Source organism: Bombus affinis, chromosome 8, assembly GCF_024516045.1.
Source record: "Bombus affinis isolate iyBomAffi1 chromosome 8, iyBomAffi1.2, whole genome shotgun sequence".
NCBI classification, from domain to species: Eukaryota; Metazoa; Arthropoda; class Insecta; order Hymenoptera; family Apidae; genus Bombus; species Bombus affinis.
Genome location: NC_066351.1, coordinates 10,706,062 through 10,730,723, shown reverse-complemented (window position 1 = coordinate 10,730,723; position 24,662 = coordinate 10,706,062). Strand labels below are relative to the sequence as shown.

At 41.6% G+C, this 24,662-nt stretch overlaps 1 protein-coding gene across 2 annotated transcripts in view; it reads right to left on the bottom strand.

Annotated features, from left to right (window-relative positions):
• Window positions 1-19,384, bottom strand: part of LOC126919645 (homeobox protein MSX-2) — a 53,523-nt gene extending 34,139 nt beyond the window's left edge. Inside the window, exon 1 of one of the 2 annotated variants that reach the window (XM_050729122.1) lies at window positions 17,472-19,384. In XM_050729122.1, coding sequence (XP_050585079.1) covers window positions 17,472-18,210 — 739 coding nt within the window. In that variant the 5' untranslated portion in view covers window positions 18,211-19,384. The remainder of the gene's footprint in view (window positions 1-17,471) is intronic. The other variant, XM_050729121.1, reaches the window with a different exon arrangement.
• Between the last annotated feature and the right edge of the window lie 5,278 nt (window positions 19,385-24,662).

The following is a 24,662-nucleotide window of genomic DNA, read 5'->3' as shown; positions in this document are numbered from 1 at the left end:
GAATTTATTTCCATACTTCGTTCGCATATTTTCCACGAGGAATCACCTCGTGCCCGCTTGCACGTGTTATTCGGCCGCACCCTGTATATATTTTGCGTCGAAGCTTTTTCATTACATTTGTTGTATATTTCGAGATTGAAAGAGAAATGTGGTTTCCTGATGTGAGGGCATAGAAAGACAAAGAAAGGAAAAAGATACCCAGGAAGCGTAATATCATCTGTTATAGATACAGAAAAGACCGACAATGGTGTCCCTACCGGAAAAAAGATTGGGCTACGTGATCCCTTTAAAATTTGTCTTGTAAAATGCAACGTGGTGTGTTTTTTAAAAGCACGACGAGTTGCAAAATAATTTTCCATCCTCTCAGTTATCGTATTCGAATTTTATTTAACTATATTTTATGTATCTTATATACTGTACAAATTTTCGATTGACGAGGTTTGTTATTGAATTTTGATTACGCACGATGATTTTGGATACGCGAACGAACACAGTGACATATTTTTAAAGACAATCGATTAAGACGAATTTAATATAAAAAATTGCTGCGAGTATCCACATATGAAAAATATTATCGATTTACCGATTATTTAAAATTTGCTTTATCTCGCAACGAAAATTATTAAAACGATCAACCATCAAGCGTCGGAATATCTTGACGACTTTTGCATAATTTTTAACGAACATAGTTTTACACGAAGATAATTCCGTATTTAAGTAAACCGAATTTCATTGGAGTGGCTTTTAGCGTTCGTGCTTCTCTCGTGCTCATTTCACTTTATTCACCTTAAATATGAGCGAAACTGTTGTATTATTCAAAGTTACCCCCCAAGATGCTGCTTCGTCGTACATATCCTAAACGTATCGTAACCGTACCGCTTGTATGTTACCTCGTGTTTATCTATACGCGAGAACGAGTTTTTCCTGTATTTTCACATTGAACGTTGGTCGACTGTTGCGAACGTATAAATTTATATTCTCTTCGTGGTCGCTATCCGATTTCAGTTTATAGAATAATATTTCTTTTATTTTATTATTAGAACGATCTTTGTCCTTCGCCTGAGCACCACTTCCTGCTTACATCATATTTCATAGAATAATAATATTACGATAATACGCATCAAACGTGTTTGAACGAAGAAACAAATGTGTTTTCTTATTTCTTCTATCTAACTATCCAGGAGATGGTTATTTCTCTTGATATTTGTGAAAAATGTTCTCTACGTTACGTACGTATGGGAAATTAAAAAATTAATGGAAAACAGCATAGTCTAGAAATTGAAGATAGAAATTACAAACTACGCTATGTATGTAGATTAAATCGTATAAACTGTAAACTGTGTGAATTGTACAGTGCTAAAAAACAATGAGAAAAAATTCATACGAACGTATACTGTATCGATCTTCGTTTATGAGACACAACGAACTTTGCAAACCGTTTGTAGACTGTTGAAAATGTCGGGATACGAAGGTTTGGATCGGGACAAATTCGAGAAACACCAGGAATCATTCAGAGCGTAACCGGATCGACGACGAGACGTCTACAGGCTTGCCTTGAAACGCAAAGTGGTCGTTCTGAGCATCTTCTGTAATCTAATTAGATAACAGAAAATCGAAACAGGAAATTCGTTACATCTGACAAACGCAGATACGACATACGCTTAGGCGAACTTTTTCATTGTTTATTGGGCGTGCGATCAGCTTTCGAAGTGGGTCGCGCGTATTCTGTTACACCCTGTGTATGTAAATTATAACGCATTCCCATGCAAGAGTTAATAGTAACTCGCAATCGTCTCGGAATTTCATAATTCCGTAACTGTTACGATACGAGGCGAAAACAGCAAAGAGAAGAAGGCGGGACGAAATCATTAAACCCAAATGCTCTACTTCGATCCTTTCAAGTCATTACATACACTTCCTTATAGAAGGCGCCAGTTTTCCACAACACACAGACTTGTAAACGTTAACGTCCATATAGCTGGAAATCCGGAAACTTGCCAGCATCCGAGCCTGAATCGCGCGAGACCATCAAATAATTCCCATCGCCCTGTTGCGATTTGTGCCGCGAATTTCAGTCAGAATTTGTTCCGACGTACGCCACTATCCATATATTATATCGGGAAGGAAGCGGAAGTGAAAACGATGAACCGCTCCTCCGGGGATTGTTAAGGGCGCGAGAAGGAAAGGCGAATCGGATCTGCGTACATCATTGATCGATCTGGCCTGTGCACGAATAATCTATACTGTTATGATGGTTTGCAGGGTGGCACGGATCGGGGTCTGGCGAAATTTACTCTGACGTTGGCGAAGACCTGCCGGCAAATCCCGCGATTTCTCCAGGGACGCCGAAAAATCGCGAATGATATGGCAGAAAGCACGCGTTGCCGATGCCTGGCTGAACTGGCACGCGGCGTTCGCCGTTTTTTCAACGAATTTCGATGGTCATCGTGATCGAAAGATACGCGACGATGTAATTCTTTTTTGTTCTACTTCGCTCTACTCTGCTTTGTTTTTTTTTCTTTTTCTTTACGATTGGAAATAATTTTTGACGTCGAGTTCGGGGAAAAAAATTGAATTTAATTTGAGACAATTCGTTGATAATCGAAGAGCGCTCGTAGAAAAGGCCGTAATCGCCGAGGAGCAAGTTTCTCAGGAGGAAGAAAGAAAACTCGTGTTTCGACGTAGTGGAAAGTCCGTGCATGGACAAAAGCGAAAGAGACGACAAATTAAATTTTGTTGACGCTTTCTAATATCTTTCTCTGTAGAGGCGATGTCGTAACACCGTCTTCTAACGTCATCGACGAATATTTGCGAAGGGAAATTGCATTTGAATTCTATGCTATGGTATTCTCATCAGTACGTAGAACATTTCTGAAGAAAAAGTCAAGGTTTTACAGCGTTTTCTACGGTCACTCTTCAATTATCTTTCGACATCCGTGAAAGATTTCTTTTACGAATAGCTGGAACAGAAAATTGGTAATTTCAAGCTTCCGGACTTTTAAAAATGAGGCTTTTCTCCCGATTTCTCGTATATTTCGTGGTCGAAGAACGAGATTCTCCCTTCGTTTTGCGCTCCCAAGTGACCATCGATCGATTCTTAATTTATTACAGCGAAGAATATCTTGACAGCATACGTTTCGAATACATTTTGTGTGCGTAGAATCGAAGGCGAGTGGCAGTGGTTGTACGCATTTGACACAGTTATGGAAGATGAGACTTTTAGATATGTTTATTCGTCATAATTATATTCACATTTGATAACATTACACCTACATGCCATAGTAATTGATAATACAATATACCTAATGTATTGAACAAAATTTTGCAGTTCCTATCCGTCAAGAATAACTACAATATCATAAAACAATTTCCAGTTATCGCTAAGGAATAAATAAAGAAACTTTGTAGCATTGCCAGGCGACATGAACTTCCCAATTCCTTCGCACAAAAGAGCGTAAGGAAATTTCCGAGACAATTGGCGATTAGGTGAGACGACACAATTTTAAATACAAGCTGAATATCGTTATCGATTCCGCAGCCGCGTAATGATATTTTTCTAGTCTGAATCTCACCCAGCAAAGTGGGAAGCATTTTCTAGTAGCGTGGAAAAGCGACGAACATCTTCGTTCCAAGGTATAATCGATCGAATATAAACCGAATAGAAACATCGAGTATGTTATCTACAGCAAAGTATGCTGACTATAACGAAGCATCGTTTAAGTATCGTACAAAACCAAATATCAGAATTATTTATCATCGTCCAAGCACGAACAAGCTTAGCTCTTAGCCAGCCGAAGATTCCAAAACCGAAACGAATGTACTTTCTTCGAACGCGCAGCGTGTCGCGCAAGATCTCCGTAAATAAACGCGGAAAACAGAGGCGACAAATATTGGCGCTATGCGAAGAAGCTCGAGCGAATGTCACCGACGGAGGAGGCGAGAGAGCGTCTAAACGTTCCGCTGCGAGCGGAATCATCGTGAGACTTTAGCCAAGGTGAATGGCTCGTCGCGCTAATTGTCTGCAGCAAAATTAAACTGAAGTCACGTTAATTATGTAACGCCCCGGTCTCCGAGCCCGGCTACGTACGGCTCGTTCTGGTGGAAACAGGGTGATGATGGACGAGCATAGCCGACTTTCCGGGGGCTGCCAAGCTCGAGCAGCGAAATCCCTAACTCAACGCTAACTCGATCAGTCAACGCCCACCGTGGCGTTGCCCGGCACTAATCTGCCTCCAGATTAATTACTACGTAATACCGGTTTGAATAATTATCGTTTCTAGGGCAACCCAGACCTGGCTCTCTATGGGCGCACCTGACGTCCTTACTCTATTGCCGCTTTAGCGGTTTCACGGATCCGGATTGTTTCTCGTGTTTCGTTGGCGAATCAAGAGGAATCTTATTAGCTGCGTGGAAAAATTACCTTCGTTTCAGCCTGTTTGACGCGAAGTGGTTACCGTACCGGCGGCATTGTGCAATCGTTAACACGGAAGCTTGACGATCGAATATTTTCAGAGATTCTTGGATCTTGAACTTTCGCTATGATCAGATGACACGCTTGTGATTCTGTTTGTTCGAAGCGATTCGAGCAACGTCTGATTGTCGCGTAAAAGACGCTGATCGCGATAATGTTTAATGTAATTTTAGGAATAAAGTAACGCAAAGCGCCGTGTGAAATTCTAATTTTACATAAATCAAAGTATTTTTATATGTGATAACTATCACGGTAACAGAATTTATAGTACGCATTAGTTTTTAATTGATATAATACAATATAGGAAAAGTCCAAGTTTCCTGAAGGAAATGCATCTTTTTCATCGTCTATAGTGGTATACGAAAGTGTACTGATTCGCTAGGTAATTATTCACCTATTAACAGCAATAATTGGGCTAACTGTGTTTATAGAATACGTGTAATCGAAGTCCTTGATATCTTGTCAGAAGATGTGAAAATAGAAAATAGATAAATAAATAAATAAATAAAGCTTGTAGAAGTTGAATCAGCAAAGTTTTCTAGATAATTTATCATGTTACTATAGAGGTATGTAGGTATACGAAAATTGTAAGTAAATATCGTGAAAATATCGAGTGGCTGCAATTTATTTCGAAATTTGTTTCTTGCACGAGAGCAATATAATTGAGCAACATTAAAGTACTGACATTTAACAGAGAACAGGTGAGTATCGAGAGAGAAGCATTCGGATTTCGGTAAATGATTCGTGTAGGCGACGCAGCGGAAGCAAATTCCACCTGTAATTACGGTATTCGTTCTCGCATTCAAGTGAGCAAAGCACGTGAAAGTCTGGCATGTTTACACCCTTACAAGTGCGTAATGAGTTACCAGAACTCAGGCGAATTGCATTCGAAAAAAAAAAGAAAATCCGGCTGATTGAGTCTCGACATTTGCTTCGCGTGATGGACGACGAAGGGAAAATTTATTCTTTCACAGTGTATCGATTATTCGTTACAAAGTTGATCTTCTAGAAAAATGGCACCGTTTGCATATTTGTAAAAAAAGAAACAAAAATATGTGAAATATCACGTCGTGAAATTTTTCTACTATAGAAAAGTTAATGTTATGAAAACGCAGTTCGACGCCTTTAAAGCTTCGATATTAATATTTTAACAAAGTGACATTTAAAAAAAAAATGTTTTAGCGAAGAAAAATTTTATTTAAAAAGCAAATATCGGTTGCACTGCATCGACGATGACGTAGATACGTTTTATTTATTTTTCACTCTGATATTTAATCACATCTTTATCACTGTAAAAGCTTTTAGTATATTTGTTATGCTATTGTGAATCGTGTAAAAATAAAATAACATAAAATGGACTTTATCTGTTCTAGATCAAAGTATCGTACAGGTCAGCAGTTTTTCGTGTTGAACGAGACTCAAGAAATGAAATGGTTGTCTAATAACACCAAAGCAAGCAGGTTGCTCAAGTAGAAATTACGCGAATACTGGGAAACATTTTTCCGGCCCATGGCCAATGTTGCGAAGAAATGTACAGCCGTACCGACGCAAGAAACTTCAAATCCACGACTACCGTACCTCATCTTGTCAAAGAAAAACACGACTTCTGTGTACCACTGCGTTATTTCCGTCTTGTAGCTCATTCTTTTGCAACAACACAATGGATATTTTTCTTGTTACATCGAAATCCTTTCTATCTTAACGGTACGTTTTAACATATTTCGTTCCAGCCGTGCGAAAATATCTACGTGCGTTTGTCCGGGTTATCACGTAATCACGTAGATCACGTAAAATTAGATACGCCTGTTTATATCGATCCTCTTACCAGATACTTACTGTGATAATTGTCATCGTTCAGCGTTTAACGCCAGAATGTCAATGATCAATGTCGTTTCCGGTGAGTAGATACTTTTCCACAGCAATTTGTCTAAATTGAAAACATTCGAAACACGATCATTTTCATAGCGGTTAAGCAAATCTCGTACGTGTTAGCTTACGTCCCGGCTCTCTCGTCTTCTTCACCATCTCCACTCCACTTGTCTCTATTCAATTTTTTGATCTTCTCTCTTCAAAGAATCAATAACATCGAACCAAGAATACACGTAGAGCGAGCGAATTTCAAAGGACGATCGACCACATCAATTTTATTTATATTTATTACAATTTACACGTTGCCCTGGAATCCGCGGTACATCAAACAACACACGCGACGCTAAACCTGCAAAATATACCGTGCTTTCGCACATTTCCCAACGGCGTTTATCCAAATCATTCACCGGGAACCTCTCGGCCCATCGAACTTACCTCGTTTTCGTCATTCTAAAAGGTACAGCAAATCCGTGGCTCGCTGATGAGCAGACCGCGGATCTTTATGCAAATTCGTACTTCCGAGAACGCGACTGAGAAAGTAGGACCACGATGGAAGATCGTTTTACCCAGCCAATGTAACAGAAAGCAGACACCGTGTACTTTGGATGCGTCACGCATTGTTTCGCGTTACGTGCATTTCGCACTTGCGAGCTTCCTGTTAAATGCGTGAAAATCCGCGGCCTGTCGACGATTACCGTGGCGGTCGACTTGTCGAACGATTTGCTGGCGACAAGCTGGAGAACCGAGGGGAGCACGTTGCGCGATGGATCGAAAGCGGTGAAAACGCCCGGGACCATCGGTAGTAAGTAGAAGGCCGCGTAGAAGGGACACCGAGCTAAAAGAGAGTAAAATGGACGTCCTGAGGATCGCCTGGGGCAGAAGATAACCGGGTACCGGGAACAGAGAAAAAAGACATCGCGTGACCGAAACCTGAAAACCAGAATCCCGCTGCCGTTACAGCCGCCACGAACGCCTCGGCCCCCATACTTCTTCGATGAAATCGAAGTCCAGCCACGAATGTGTACGAATTCTATCGCGTGCGTGTATACATGTCGTGAATGTGGTGTGTCGTTTTTAATTTTCGACCAAACTCTATCGGTAGCCGCACGGACATTCGGCTACCGAATTGGAACTCCCACAGCAAGGACCGAGGGAACAGAGCAGCGAGATCTCGAAGGCTCCGCTATTTTCTTTGACCTTTCTCCTTTTTTCATTCATTTTGTTTCTGTCGGTGTTAGATCGCTCGTTGATGGAAATGATACTGGTTGATCATTACGAGGGATGATAAATCCCCTGGGATGTTGTCGTTTCTTCGAACTTGTAACAAATTGCTACCTTAAATGTCATTTTTCGGTGTATTTTTCTACGAGTTTTTGGGACGCAGGATATTTTTCTTTTTTTTCTTTTGGAGTAATTATTCAGCTAGAAAATTACGTAAATCGATTAAGAAAGATTTAACCAGTTTCTTAATTTAGTTTCACAGATGTCTCATGGGATTAGGTCGTGGAGCGCGTAAACAAATACAAGCGACGACGAGTATACTCGTCAAAGGCGATTAACCGATCAAGATGGAAGTTTAATCGAGTTTTTACGAGTACACGATTCGGTGGCGTTATTTGGCGAAATGTTGACCGATTAATCGTCTCTCTGATAATCGCAGTGAATTATCACGTTCGGTAGGAAATCAACGAACGTGCCGATATTTACGCACGCACGTTGATAAATAAATAAATTGTATGCGTTACAGGTAGACGCGGTTACACGTATAATTTCTAAGTTTCGCGTAGCGTAATTACGTAGAACGTCGTCCTGCCTGTGTTACAATTTTTCGTTCCGTGTCCAAAAGGAATCTCCGTTTGAAAAATGACTCAGTTAACAGGTTAAATAACGCATTAACCATGCTGTCAGCAAACGCTTTCGACAGCCACGCATTCTTTCGGACCAGATAAAACGAACACCTAACCTGTTCGTGAATATATCGTTTTAATAAATTATCCAAGTTACCGCGTGTTTTACGTTCAATCGCTGTTAATCGATTCCGAGAACGGAGAAATCTACACCGAGCTGGCGTCCGGATGGAAAGCTAGGGGTCTCTAATGGTAATTGTTGATTCTGTCGCTGATTCCACGAAGAATACAAGAAACAAGAAAATTATGGCATAGCGTAGCGGTCGTATTGTCACGACCGAAACACCGTGACAATTGTAAGATTCTGTTTTAAATCTGCTTGCTCTGTCTCTGAATCAAACAAATTTATTATCTTACCGTTATTTATGTACACGTGATGAAACACGTACGATGGTAATGTTATCGGAAAGTTATAAACAGTGATCTAAAATGATGGTTGCGTGTTACAAAAGGAAACTGAAACACACGATGTTCATACATGCAATAACACGATGATACACCGAATGCAGCAGCAGGTCTAAGAAATCACGCAGCAGAAACTGGTTGTGCAACATTTGTAAACGTGTATTCAAATTTACATATAGTTAGGCAGTTTTGGACCAGTTCTTTATCAAATTCACCAGTGACTCACGCCAAATATCGAATTTCCCATGATTTTACGAACTGTTATCTGTATAAGAAAAATTCGACGCAACTTTGCCGAACCATCGTCATCCTCGTATTCTTTTAATCCGAGGCGTATGAACTCGAGGATCGACGATTTCAATTTAAAAATTCCTTTTAAATAAAATTCTTCGTTCCATATAGACGCAAAACTTTTAACGCCGGTGTCAGCTCTTCGATACGCGATACGTTGATATTCGAAGAAAATAACGTGCGTATTTTCCACGCTACAAACGGAGAAACAGTTCCTTTCGCGCTATAGTGAAAAGATATCCTCTAATGTCTCTAAAGCCAAATCGCTCCGAATGTTTACAGCTTTGAAACCATTTTATCGCTATAATAACCATAACCGAACTCGTCGTTTCTCGAAGATTGGGAAGCGCTCGATTGTCAAAATATCAAAAAACCAATATATATGTTGGAGACGATATTCGAGTGCGCGCAGGTGGCAACGTTTTCATCCTACTGTGGCTCAAACTCGATTCAGCTTTTTGCCTGGGAGAAGCAAATTGTTGCACCTTTTATGGCTACGAGTCGGCCAACACCGAAGATGCACTCACACCTAACGTGGCTCGAAACATCTACTTTGGAGATTCACGAATAACATGCGATTTATCTTATTCCGCGTATCCCAGTGACGTACGCGCAACTATACGTTTGTATATGTTGCGAGCTATTTGATTGTACAAACGACGATCTTTGTTATGGGTAAAATCGGATCAAAAGCACTTGAGACTTTATCTTCCATCCTTTGGTTGGAAAAAAAAGTTCCAAGTTGGAAAAAATCTAGGTTTTATACGATAAATATTGGAATATTTCAAGTCTGTACAAAATGTTTTAAATTTGAACGAATTTATTTTTATTTTCTAGCGGAATATCTCTTTCTTACTGAATAATTTCGCATTATAATACTTTGATATTGATAGGATTAAATCGAGCTACGTATTACCATGTATTTTTTCTCTAAACGTCTGCTTCTCTCTGAATTCTTTTCTTCAAGCGTTTTAGTATCCTATCCTATCCTTCACTTACGCTTCTTAATAATTGCAATTGTTATTTCTCTAAAAAGTCGCAAACCTCTTCGATATTAACCCGGCTAATATTTTATGTTTCTTTTCAAAATAGATTGTACAACTTCGCTATTGCTTCATTTATGCTCGTGTATTATAAATTAATCCGAAAATGGAATTCGTGTATACTCACGTTGGGAATTTCTTAAATGTATAATGAACCCGAAGGTCCTAGCAGTGTCAAGAATAGATGCTTCTTATGTTACGATGATACTTTATTAAAGAACGATAATTCTCCTCCGTTTAAATTTACTATTTCGAGCCCCTAATTTCTTCCAAATTTATTCACATTTTCATCGCCGAAATAATTCCTTTTATCCGGTGTTACTCGTTTAATTAACCGTAATCGGGAATTCTACGACGACGTAATTTTTATTTGATTCGAAAAGGAATCTCTCAAAAATGCTTGGAACGTTGGTGGAACGAAGGTGCATTACCGATGGAAATTAAAATTTACAGAAAATACCATAGACGTAATCGCGTTTACTTGAAAGCTAATGAAATTCGTATTTTTGTTTATAATATCGAAACGGATAATTCCATACATGTCGATTGCACCTTGACATCTCAAAGCGAGGAAATTTAATGAATTATCATAACGTCAGAATCGACGCTCACGTTTGTCATTTCGATGAAAAGTCACTTACGCGTCTCAGTATCGTATAAACGTAGAAGCGTGATACATTTTCTTTTTTTTTTTCGATTCGAAACTCAAACAGGAGAAATAAAATCGTAGATGTAACGATTGGAGGTTCGATTTCTATTCATTCGTTGTTTGTCCAATCCGATAAATTCAATTTCTTCGATTTACTCGTTGAAAACGTGGAACATTATACGCGATGCTGGAACTGCTGCGAGCAGCGTGTATATACCAGTTGGAACCATGAAATTTCCGTAAGAACCAGTCGATGAAAGGTAACGAAATTCCAAGTAAAAAAGAGCCGAAGGACAGGGAACGATGAACGAGATAAAGTGAAATTTCACCTCGATACACAAGTTGCATTTATACGATCCTGTTTCTACACACCGGCGCCCCAGAGCGTTCAGTTTTACACTGCCGTTGCCCGCAGGGTCGAAGAGTTTTGACTTACAATTAGAGAAACCATCCTGTCAAATCGGCAAGATTGTTTCTCTGAACGTAAATTGCCTTGTGCGGCCGCTAACCACCCAACTGTTCGCTCGGCTCCGTATAATCCCGACAAAATTTTATAGAACAACTTTTACGATAATTGCTCCGAAAACGTTTTGAACGCCTGAAATTTTCCGTAACCGTGAACCTGATGTAGAATTAAGGGCTGAAATGTCAAGAACTAGAAGAAGGCGAGCCGCTACATTTTTCACACACATTTTCAAGGTGCTTTGTACCGGCTTCGTGAGACAGACGATCGGTGCGTTAAAAATCGAGCAACGAAACGACGCGCAACGTGTCTTACGATATTGTTTCGTCCAAGTGGACAAAGATCTGCCGGAATGATAAATATTTTACTCACACCCACTAGGCTAGAAAAAATAGAAATATTAAGCGAATCCTTGAGATTCTTTCCCGTGATTGCAATACTAAAAGAAAAGAAAGAGAAGAAAATAGTATCACAAAAATGTTTAAACGAAACGTATTAACGCAACGTCGACGTTCAGAAGCGAAATGAATATGAAAAGTAGCATTTCTGCCAGTTGAATATTAAAGTATCTTATTAACCTGTTGACTTACACTTAAATTAAACGAAATTTTCCAAATGAATTTTATTTTCATTTCGTCACAGTTCCCATGCAAATTTGAAAGACAGCGACGTAATTTTCTTACGTCATCGTACGGTTCGACATACGTAGAAACGTTTGATACGTCAATGATTTCGAAAATGAATCATTTTACCCGCGAAATCACCGAGTTCTTCTTTATGTCCGATATATACTACGAGAATTAATAACGGCGACAGGAATACTCGAAAAGTCATGTGAATCGGTTATCGATAACGATCGCGATAATTTAAACGAGTCTAATAAATTCTCCCTGTTTTCCTATAGTTGCGCTATTAAACCGTAGAACGACGTCGATACCGTTAGATTTTGACGCCGCGACGATAGGTTTCGCGATGTCAAGCGGACCAAGGGAATAATTTCGTTCCCACGTTTCAATGGAAAAATCGTCGATCGACACCGTTCGATACCCACGATCGCCAACATTCAATTGTCCCGTTCGCTGTAGTTTGAGGCACACGTCCAAGCGAAATGGATCAACTGAACGTACGACGAGGTAGAATTATTTAGCTGCAGTGCGAAGAATTTGCCTTGTAATTAGGCAAAAACAAACGACATTAACGAAACTTAACTGATTCGGCTAATCTTATCTTAGATACCGTAAAGTCGAAGCAGCGAGGCATTTTATTCCTCCGGTGAAATGCCGGAGGAACGAATCGTCGTTAAACATTTGACTTGCTTATTTTTCAGCCATTCGCAATAATATCGCGTATCTAAAATTGAGAGGTTTTTAAAACTGGTATTCGTCTCGTTAGATTATTAATACTTTTCGTATCTGCTACGTAGGTAAATATATACGTAGTTTCTTCCTACAGTGTGTTGGTAATAGTCGTCCATCCTAGTCCATTTGTATTATATGTAAACTGTAGAATAGAAATTTACAGGGAACTAAGATGCGAAAGAACGTAGAACGCGCAAAAATATAGAAAGTATCCGAATAAGATAATGTTTCGGACATTTATTCGCTATACTCAAGTTTCTTTAGCTCTGTTGCAATAAGAAGACGAACTTGTATAAATACCCACTCGGCTTATTATCTAATTGTATCTATCTGTTCGTCGCTCGTGTCAAATGCCTTGTCTCGTAAATTCATTTTTAACGCCGACCTTACCAGGCGCGATCCAACGACCGGTTAGAAAATTTAATTAAAAATCGCGCGTTCCTTGTTATTTCTTTCGTCCGTGCAACTTTATGTAAATCCTTGTGTCGTTCGATTAATCAATTTCTCAATGTTTGTTAATATAAGAATTCGCGTAAAGTTAGACGAACGAAAGAAATAACAAGGAACGCGGAATTTTTAATTAAATTTTGAAACCGGTCGTTCGACCGAGCCTGGTAAGGTTAGCGTTAATTCCCTCGAAACTTTCTTTTGTTCGCGCTGTAGATAAACTGGACGTACAACTGCGTCTAGTTTTAGCCTGCTTGTATATTTCATACGCGTACCACCATGTCCAATTTCTAGGCCATCAAGGCTGAAATAGATAAATACGCGCGTACGGGTAACTTGGAAAGCACACGACGTTACAAACGGTTAATAATCCAAGCATCCAAACCTAACATCTTGCTCGTCCATTTCATTTCAGCGATATCGAAATGTCAGCAAAAGGAAGAACGGTCGGGCATTCCACCAAAGGCATCCATCGAACTCGATTTCTCGTTATCGTCCGAACCGGGCGTTCGAATTAACTAACGCGTCTCGTTAGCGGAAACGGTCGTTAGATAAAAGGCAACGGTTCGTTGCTCGGCGACTGGTTCCCGTGGCGCGTTACCTTTCAGCGAAGTCACGGAGACGGTGGTCCGCGCGAGAAAGCGAGAAAAAAGGAATCGCGAGGGTTTATCGAGCGGGTTCGAAGTAACGCGAAGACTTCAACTTGTCTGCACGCCATTAAAATGTCATAGCGACGACCGCGCATACACGTGATACTTCTATACGCCGCTTAAGTATATAAACGTATATTCTCTACGTGTGTATACGTACGTATATACACGTACGTATATATTCGACGATTCGGATACGGCTAATCGTAACGACGGGGTCGATTGAATAATTCCCGCGGTAAGATTCATAATTGATATCGACTACACGAGGATTAGCCATCATCCTAACGATGTTCAGCCACCTACACGTTCGACCGGCTGGTGGTCTCAAGATACACGAGTCCAATTAGAGAAACTCATATCCTGAGCGGAGACGCCGATTCCTACGATCTACATATACTAGCATCGTGTCTTCTATATTCGGCTACATTTCGACACTCCGTTCGTTGCTTTCCTCGAATCCACGGGGATCGGAATTAATAATAAGCCAGAATTTTCCTAAGTGTATGAATCGTACGGATATCGCGATTCTTTATTGATGACGTATCTGGATGCAATGTACGAGCTGGAGAGAATTGCATCTGGGCGGAGCAGAAAGTTTCTTGCATTTTCTATGATCAACCGCTACATATTTCAGAACGTGGCATAATTGCAAGTATATATCGAAAAGTCGCTTCTGGTAGAAATCCAGTCGTCTTCTATCGGAATTCGAATGCGAGTGAACCTTATGACTGGGAAAAGGGATCAAAGAACGAGATCGATGAATTATTCGGCAGACTCGTACGTTCGTTTCGTCTCTGCTCCTGCTATGGTCCTCGAATTGTTGCGCTTTAATATCTTAGCGAGCGTTTTCTATGATACAAAATTATTGCAAGAGTTCGATAAGTCGCGGAAATTTCCGAATTTTTCCTATACACTGAAATACCTTCCTTAAACGCGACGCGAAATACCTTTCGCGGTTCCTGTCGCAGCGACCGGCAATCGGCGAGGCGCGTAATTCGCGCGAGTGGTTAGTTTTGCGCGAAGAGACTGGAAACGAAAGTAGCGACAAGATAACGCGGGTAATAAGCAGCTGCTGTATCAGTCGTTTTTAACTAATTGGTATAGATAGGTCGTTAGCGAATTTTATCTTCACGTATTGCATTTTTGCGTCGTTTGATCGCTCGGAAATAGACTTGCCGAGGTTCTAGAGAAACCCGAGGTTCACAATTGGATTTCCGTCCGAATGGAAAGATCGTTCTTCAGTGAAACGTAAAATTAGAAACAGATGTATCGAATTATGTGCGAAAGAATGTTCTTCTCTATCTCCAAGGGAATATCGAAATAGTAGGAGAACCGGTGAAAAAATTATTTTTATGAGAACTCGAAACGTGCATTTCATCGTTCGAATATTGCACCGAGAATTACTTTGTTTGAAAATTGCTTCGAGAAAGATCACTGCTTTGAAAATAAAAATTCTTTTACGCCGATGAACAGCTGCGAATGTTTATGCAGACTCATATTTTTATAATCACAACTGACGAAACAGATACGATACTAATCCCATGTTATTAGATTTTCCGAAAAGTGTCTTTCTTTTACAGACTCGTCTTTTACAACAACGTATCTTTACACAAACATGAAACCTAATTTCTCAAGCGTTGTAATCTTTATTTTGATAGAACAAAATGGATCGATTATTTCCTTATAAAACGAAAGAAACTTTTCGGACGACCTAATATAATACTTTCTTCATTTCTCTATACGGTACTTTATTTTGAATATTTTACACGTTTCTATTTCCTTTACTATAAGTGCTCTGTACATTTTTGCATGTTTTCTACAATGATAATTTATAATAATAACAGGTTATTTAATTTTCTTCTTAGATTACTCTTCAGCTAAGTACAACCATCCAATATATAAATATTTGCATCTTTAAATACGTGAGATACTTTAACCGAAGGATCCAACAAACGAAAGTGACGTGAAATTCAAGCGACGTCGTCATTTCGAGCGATTAAAGAGCGATTCGCTAAATTAACGTTAAAACCAACTGTACGCGCCTGTATTATCCGCGATGACGTGGGAATCGTCATTGCACGCATTGACATCTCCGTTATCTTGCGTCCACGATCGCCGAGCACCGTGGAGAAACCGCAGTTCGCTACGAACCAAGCTATTTCTCTTTTGCATCAAGGTACACAGTGTGGTAAAATCGCGTAACTAGAGAGTAATAATGCTATTGTTACAATCAGAAAATGCGGTTGATGAAGAAAAATCAAGGTCGGTGGCAGCAAAGGCAAAGGAATTCGCAGTTCGCCGCGCCGAGAGTGGCACTCTCCGTCGTTTACCAAATTTCTGCCCCACGATTTTGTATCTATCGTAAAGTCGAAGTAATTAATAACGACGTTTCGGCAATAGAAAATTTACTCATCCGTCGGAAATTATACGGAGAAACGAGAGGCAGGCAATAACGATACGAAAATATATCTCAAATTGGTAATTAAACGAGTGTCGTTTTAGAGAGGAACGTAGCATAGATTCGGTGACGTTTATAAAATGGAACGAGATTCAATTTCATCCGTGACATGTTTCTACATTTAGCTTATTTTAGTGGAAATAAATTCTCGTTTTGTAGATACGAAATATTCGCTGCAGATACAAAAGGTATATATAAGTACGTTATATAAGATAAATGAGAACACGTTCCGATTAAAAGATTTAAACGAGAGGAGTACGTATTTAGACGTTAATAGAAGTTAACAGGGGGGTTGGGGACATAATATTTAGAGATAGAATTTAATTGGAACACCTATAATTTTAATTACGTCGTTTTATGCGCTATTATCGCCTTTCATGTTTGTTTTCAGCCTGATAAAAATGTCCAGCTTATTTCCGTTGTTTAAAGCCCAGATTAAATGACGTGAACTGATAATACTCGTGACACGAGTGCTTCAGCATAATAGCGGTGTAACTCTCGTTATCGATTTCTCGAGAAAATCAAGCTGCTCGGAAATATTCGATATTGGCGAATACTCAGTGTAAAAGTGGGTGTATCGTGTCCCTTTTAATACGTTAAAAATAGGTACGTACGTATGAAGATACTTTATCGTTACACCGATGCGTTAAAATTGTCTTGAACACGTATGTGCTATAGGTTTGTTTGTAATAAGATCGAGGATACTCCGCTATTACTCCGAGCGACAGAAAATGAAATTAATTGGTCGATTAAGAAGTTGTTAAATAGTAGATAATATTATTTCTTCTTTGGGGCAACGTTTGATTACTCCGTTTACGCGCAAGCATTTTTCGATATGCTAGTAGCATCCCGCTAAAAGGGAAGGTAAATAGAACTCGGAATAGCGACGATCGTTAAGAACCGAATCGATGTAAAGATCAGAGTTGACGAAAGTAATTGAAAATTAAAAAGTTTCGACACTGAAAACTGGCATACAGCTTTTACAAAGGTCAAAAAATAAGATCAGAAAGGTATACAGTCGCCACTCTCGATTTAAAGAGCGGCTGTTGACAATTTTAATACCCACGCGTTACTAATATCACTGTCAAATACAACGTATTAACATTCCACGAACTTTTACAAAGAAGGATATCGTCCATCTGGAAGGAAAAACACGTTTGAAACTAATCCGTGGTAAAAGAATCCTACGATTTTGAAGACACTGAACGACAATCGATACGTACAACTAACGCGTTCTACGTCGTTTTGATCGACCTTCGAAAGAAGCGAATTCCGATCGAAAACCAAACTTCTCGACCGACGAACGAGTAAAATCAAAATTCTAGAAAATATCGTGCCGTTGCCTCTGTTTGCCAATCGGATGATTTAACACGACGCGTCGACTAATCCCCGGAATTCCATTGGGAACCGTAAATTTCCGACGTCGAGCGTGTCAGACGACTCCACAGTCCCCTTACCTGCGAGCCTATCCTTTAGGTGTGGGTGTCCCTGAAGCGGATGTGCGGCCAGGTTTGCCAACAAGCTTGCCCTGTGAAGACCGGCCGCCGCCGCTTGTTGTTGACTATGCTGAAGAGCTTGTAAACTCCAAGGTGGTATCAACGCCTGTGCCGGCAGTGCACCCGTTGCCGTCCCATTAGCACCGGGTGGTCGATGAGCAGGAACCCTTATTACGCCTCCGCCGGTGTATATGAGACCGGATCCGGTCGGGAAAAGTCTGAACGGCGCCAATAGATCGGCCGCGCTCGTGCAATGAACCGACGACGTTGAATTCATCTGCGTCTCCGGTGTACTTCCGGTGTCGTCGTCGTCCTTCTCCGACAATTTTTCTTCCATCTCGTGACCCCAGGATCTTCTGCCATCGTCCAAGGTCATCGACGAGCCTCCGTTGTTGTTGCCCTCCTCCCAAGACCATTTCCTCTCCTTATCGCTGTCCAGATCTTCCGACGAAGGACTCTTAGGATTCTGCGGTCGATTTTCGCCCAGCAGACGGCTTATACTGAACGGGTGACTCCTGGGTGACTCGTTTTGCAACGTTCTCGAACTGGTTTGGCTCGGGGGCGGGGAATTCGAGTATTCCGAGTGCTCCAGCCGACGACTGTCGGTGGCGTAATTACGCGGACTGCAGCTTCCGGAGTCGGAGTCATCCACGTTGATCTCCTCCGTCGCGTCCACGTCGCTGTCGCCGTGAACCGACATGATCCTCCCGGTCGTATCGACGATGATCCTGCTGGGTAGATGGTTGCAAAGTCTGGGAAACTTATAGCTCACCGGAAGCTGCTTCGAATACTCATCCTGCGCCGCTCCGTCAGTTATCCGTGCTCGGCGTATCGAACTGTCGTTTTGAACGCGAAGCTTCCGCGATACGAAACTCGATATCCGCCGTGCAGTAGCACTCGAATTGTCGAATAGCTACGCGTTACAAAGTTTTCACTCGTACGGTTGAAATCGACGGATCGATGCACTTTCATCCGACGTTTGGGCTATCGCGTACTCCGATTCGCCTGACGGCCATGTTGTCCGTGTACGCGGGCTCCGAGTACTTGCCAATGTCAAAACTTACGACACGGATAAACTTCACTCGCAGAACACCGTCGACGCTCGGCTGTTTTCATCCACGTTATAGTCAACTGGCCACCAGATCACATCGATAGTCAGTCCGCGACACTTTTAGTCCCGCTATCGTTCGCCTCGCTGTCTTACACACTCCGATGCTAAAAACCCTCTTCGTTCTACCGTGCAGAGTCAGCTGTTCGTGGAACGTAGGAATAAACGGAAAATCACAGAGCGCGGTCCCGCTGAGACGAACTTTGCCGCGACTGCCTGGACCTTCGATCTGCTCGGTACCCTCGGTCCATCGGAAATCACGCGGTCGACGAATCACGGGGGAGAGAAAAGACGGATCGATCGTGAGATCTAAGAGGAAAAGAAAGAAAAGAAAAGATAGCGAAGAAGACGAAGGTAGGGTCGAACGGAGGCAGAAAGACGAGCAGAGAGTAGCTCACGTGGTGCTCGAAAGGGCTGTGTTTTCCGTACACGGAACTCGGTCCGTGGTGAGTTGGGACGTGAATCCAGGTCGGTCGCGACGAGAGAGACGGGACGTTGTGAGGGAACCAGAGAAACCAAATGATTCATCCCTACCACGGTTCTGCGGCGACTCGAGCCACGACCCCGCGTCCCGACGCGTGGTATCGCCTACCACGACGCCGTGGTCCAATCGTGTTCCAGCAGGTTCCGCCTACCTGTTCGCCGATTGGGCAGCGTTAAATTGATACCTATTTAACATTTGAGCAGAATGTTGCAGGCGATCGCCTTTTTCTCCTATATTATTTATTGCCCGATCGTCGTGCCTCCTTTTTTCTCTCCTACTCCCGATTCCTCGTCGTTTCTTCGTCCCACCGCGGCACAGGGTACCTCCGTTGCGCGTTCTTTCTCTCCTTCGTCCTTCGTCCTTCTTGCCGCCCCTTCCTCGGCCTCCGCGCCTTTTCTTCCAACGTGCACCTCCACCGCCCGTGTTCCCTCGTCTCGCTGCAGAAACGTGCCGCGCAGCGTTCAAGAAGCGGAGGGACTTAATTACGACGAATATCCTTTTGGTCCCCTCCACGCCTTCCCCTCGACGCCTCTTCCACCCATTCTTCCCTTTTTTTCTCTTCGTTCCACCTTTTCTCCTGCCGCGTTCTCCTCGCCGTTCTTCCCAACGATCCCTTCTCGTCCTTCGCTGCTCGCGCTCTCTCGCAGTTTTCCTCCACCGCCTTCTTCTGCTCGCGGCCACGACGCTTTTATCGCGCTGTTGCGATGGAGTTCGCCCCGTGTTGTGCAGCTAGGTATGCGCAGCTCGCAGAATGCAGCCTAAAGCATCGAGCAAAAGGCCAGCCAGCCAGCCACGCCAATTCCCCCCTCGGCCTTCCGGCACGGAACACCGAGCAACCCGATGCTCGAGGCTCGAGGCCAACTCTACGTTCGCATTCGCGTCTTCCTCTCCAACCAGAAAGTTGAGCGAACAGGCCCCGGCTCTTTCGCACGCTCTTCGATTTATCCGATCATCCGTTCGATGAAACACGATGGCGTCGCACATTTCCAATTAAACAGTCGAGTCCGCCGCTCCACGCGTATTTACGCGTAGCCGCGTTTCGCCGACCTGATCGCCGCACGTTTCGTTGCACGAGCAGGTGGACGAAGGGAAGTTGAAGCTTCGAGGAGAGTGGAGCTGGCATTTAGAGAGTAGAGAGACGAAGACGGATGATCGTTAGGTAATTTTCAGAAGGTGCGTGGGAAACGGTACTACAGGAATTTTCTTCTTCTTAAAAAGCGTAGGAGGAAGGTCGTAAAACTCAAGTTGGACGAGGATAGTTCGCGGCTATCGCGCGTTTCGTTCGTTTCGTACGTAATTGCGAATGATTCTTATTTTTGCTTGTACTTGCATTTGACTTGGGCTTTGATCAATTATGCGGGGATAGCTGGAAGAAGACTAAAAGGTATTTGCAAAGTATTCTTTTTCCACGGTTTTACTGGAACTGTACCTATGGATATGGATAGTTTTACATAGTTGGACGAGAAAATAGCGCTTTTACGAAACTCCTGACGCTTTCCACCTATTTGCTGGATTAGTACGTATAGCGAGGGATCTTCGTTACTCGTTTGACAATAATTTTGTATCTACCAACCTACTTGCATCGTCGATGACTCGTGCGGCACCGGAGAGACAACTTAGGATAATGGAGATGCGAATAGGAGAGATAAGTATAAACTCGCTGCCGTTGTATGACAATAATAGAAATAAATAGGATTTTTTGCAGAGTATTCTTTTTCTATGGATTGAAATAGCATAAGGGTATACTTAAGCGATCGGCTAATCGAATTTTATTTCAATTTCTACGTAACTCTCGGAACGTTATTTTTCAGAGAACCGGTCGACGTTACGAGTAAAAAAGAAGTTTGTTCGTTATTGATCGATAGTTTCTACAACCTGACGAAAGTATTGGTGTCTCCTGTAGTCGCACGACGCGCAGCCACCTCCTTATATACGAGCCAATTTAAAATGGTGACCGTCTACAAACTCGCCCCGCCATTTTCCTTGTCTTATCGAGCGACTTTATCACTTCGCAAGCCGAACCCTGGCTTATTAAACCGTGTACTTTGATTGGATCTTCGCTAAACCCGGGCAAAATTAAAACTAAAAGGAAACTACGCGTCCCGGCTACGTAGAAAATTGGACAAATTTCACTGCGTACGAATAATCGTATGGATAGATACGTTGTAACAGTAGGATTTATTATCGTAACGTAATTCTTCACTCGTGTTCCTATATATTGCTGTCTAATCTCGATCCGGAAGAGACAGAATGTTTTTTATCACGATACACGAATGTCTTAATGAATCAAATCACAAGGACTCTTTTTGTTTCTTTCGTTTAGGCGTACCATCTCGTCATCGAAATTCCAACTGTTAAGAAATTCTAACTATTAATATTGTCTATTAATATCGAAATAGTAGGAAAACCGGCGAAAAAATTATTTTTATGAGAACTCGAATCGTGCATTTCATCGTTCGAACATTGCACCGGGAATTACTTTGTTTGAAAATTTCTTCGAAAAAGATCACTGCTTTGAAAATAAAAATTCTTTTACACCGACGTTTATGCAGACTCATATTTTCATGATCACAACTGACGAAACAGATACGATACTTATCCCATGTTATTAGATTGTCCGAAAAGTGTCTTTCTTTTACAGACACGTCTTTTACAACGACACTTCTTTACACAAACATGCAACCTAATCAGTCGAACGTTGTGATTTTTATTTTGATGAAACAAAATGGATAAAAGGGAAGATATTGCGCGTCCATTATTTCCTTATAAAACGAAAGAAACTTTTCGGACGACCTGATACTAAAAAATAAGATTTAAACGGAAAGGAAGAAATTCGATAGGAACACGAAGTAGGAAAAATTATTTCCTTTTTACTTTCGTATTAATTTTTAATTTCCAAAGCAAGTCCATACTAAGCGAGCTACCCATCCATTTAATAAATCAAACAGTTGACACGGTTTCGTATCGCGCCGATGGTCAAACGAGCAAAACGCATCAGGCGAATGCGCTTCGTTTCGTAGAAATAGTAATTTCGATTGGCAATTCATTTGAGGGGTAATCCACGAACAGTGTGCCGTTGCGCAATAAACATTGCGGTACTGCCGGTAATGGCAACGAAATAATTTGCCGCACACATAGTGACGAAAGGACGATTTAAGTCTTACCTTCTCGCCTTTTGCATTGCCGTTTCTTTTCTAATGGCCGAGGCCGCACATTATTGCGCGGTTTCAACGCGTATATACCATTCAAAGAGGTTTCTACCTACGTATTTCGCGTTATTTACAGCATCGTCGGACGTTCTATGAAATACGATAAAACACCAATCGATCGTGCAAGATAACGATCTGTTGTCGATTATCAATTATTTTCTAAATTGTACGTTGATTCTATGTAGATTTGTAAAACTAGGAAGTATCTACTAAACTAGGAAATTGGATTGGAAACTGACATTAGAAACGTAGAGTTTAAAACTAACTTGAATATTATAGTTGAATCTTTTTCGTATTCGCTGTCTTACATCGACCGAAGAAACTTTGATATTGCACGAGGTAACGCAATGTAATTTACAAGTGGTATGTACGTACATTCTTAAATTTTCAGTTAATTCGCGCGTGATTATATCGTTGCACGTTGTATCGTCGATTATTTAGAAAATAGGAAGACCGATCGATTGGAACAATTCTTTTCAGCATTGGCAGCTGTATCGTTTTTTGGACATTTCTCCTGGCAAAGAGCGAACGTTTTACTCGGCGTGCAATTCGTTAAAATAACAAAATCGATGAAAAAATATCGTAACGTCAGTTGTACGATATATTATAAATTGCGTAACATTTTCCGCAGTCAGTCTAATTATTGTTCAATTTGATTTTACGAAACGGTATTCAAATGAACGACTCGATCGATTATTCAGGAATCGCTTTCAAGTAATAACGTTCTATTTCGATAAAGCATCGTTGGTTGTTCATTCGAAATGACACTTTGCAATACTGTTCCGTGCAATGAAAAGCGAACGCGAACAGCGGGGACGGAAGGTGTAAACACGTTTCAACAACGATACTAAGAATCGACGAGCTACTTTACCCTTCGGGAAATGGATATTGTCACCCGCGCGGTGAGCATTAAAAATGTGCAGAAGTGGCAGTTCAACCGCAACGTAAACGTTTCAAAGTAACACCGTCGTAAAAAAAAAAAAAAAAAGGAAGAAAAAGAGAAGAAAAAAAAGACGGGCAATGGAGTTATATGTACCGCGATCGATTTATCATCGCCAATGAAGCAATTTAATTTGTCTTTTTAAACGAGTTTAAAAAGTTCGTCTAAAATAAAATAAAATAAAAACAAACTACTTAAAATCGATAAGAAGATTTTCTACCTATTATTTATCCGAGCTGATCTTCCTTACATCACATTGTTAATTTATGCAAATCAAACTAGTCCGGCGAAACGCAGCTTTCGTGTTTACCGGACACAAACACAAAACAATCGTTTCATACTCGACGTTCGACGTTCGTATTCGGCTCTTGCACGCGGCGATCTCTAGAAGACTTCTCAATCTATCATCTACCCTCGTGTTTATCTTAACGTAATTTATCTAACGAATCAACGAGTGATCAGGCGACTGCGTGCACAGCGCCTATCAAAACCGGCAAAAATAACGACCACTTAACGAAACGCCGATCTTCCTACCCGGCGAGCAGAAAGGCGAACAGAGGCCTGGTACGAATGCAGCTAAAACCGGCGAGCGCCGCTAATTCAACTTCGTAGAATGTTTTATTGGCATGGACGACGATCGCGAAAGAAAGGGAGGGAAGGGACAGGGAGGGTGGAAAATTATAGACAAACAAGCAGTTCGATTTACATTGATTCGTGCGTTCAGAGATTAATGGGGTTCCGTGGGCGGTTGCGAATTATGCAAGGAAGCCGGCTTACTCGCGCCGACCTCTCCTCTGTAAAGCCCAACGTTTGTTCCCTCTGGAGGGCAAAAGCGAGGCCCATCCTCTTCCCAACTCGATCCGTTCCGATCGAGAGGATCAATTTGGATGTCAGACGTCCGCGTGTCACTTAGGCGTTTTCACCGACGCCGGAATAATTCATTCCACCCTTTTGGAAACGCTTACAAATCCTGCTATAGCGTCGCGACAGAGACAGCAACAGAGTGCGACGGAAAGGTTAGATAGCGGGGCAAACACAGAGGGAGAAAGAGAGAAATCAAGGGGTTTGACCGGGGCTGTCCTGTTGCTGGATGAAAGACGCGACGACGTGGAAAACCAGCTGTATGCGTGCCCTCTCGAAAAGGGTTATTTTTTATTCACAACACCCGGAGTTTTAAGCCCGGAAACGTGGGAGTGATTCGCGCAATAATCGCTGTGTTTTCCCTGTGCCGTGGGACGCGGTATACGATGAAAGAATTTTGCACGAGTTGCAGGCAGAAGATGCGTTGCGCGGCACAGTTTTGCGAACGAATTCGATATCCTAGATATTATATATATATCTGTATAATTGATGGATGAATATAATACGAGAATTCGAAGATAAGGTAGAATTAATAAGCGTTGATAAGGCA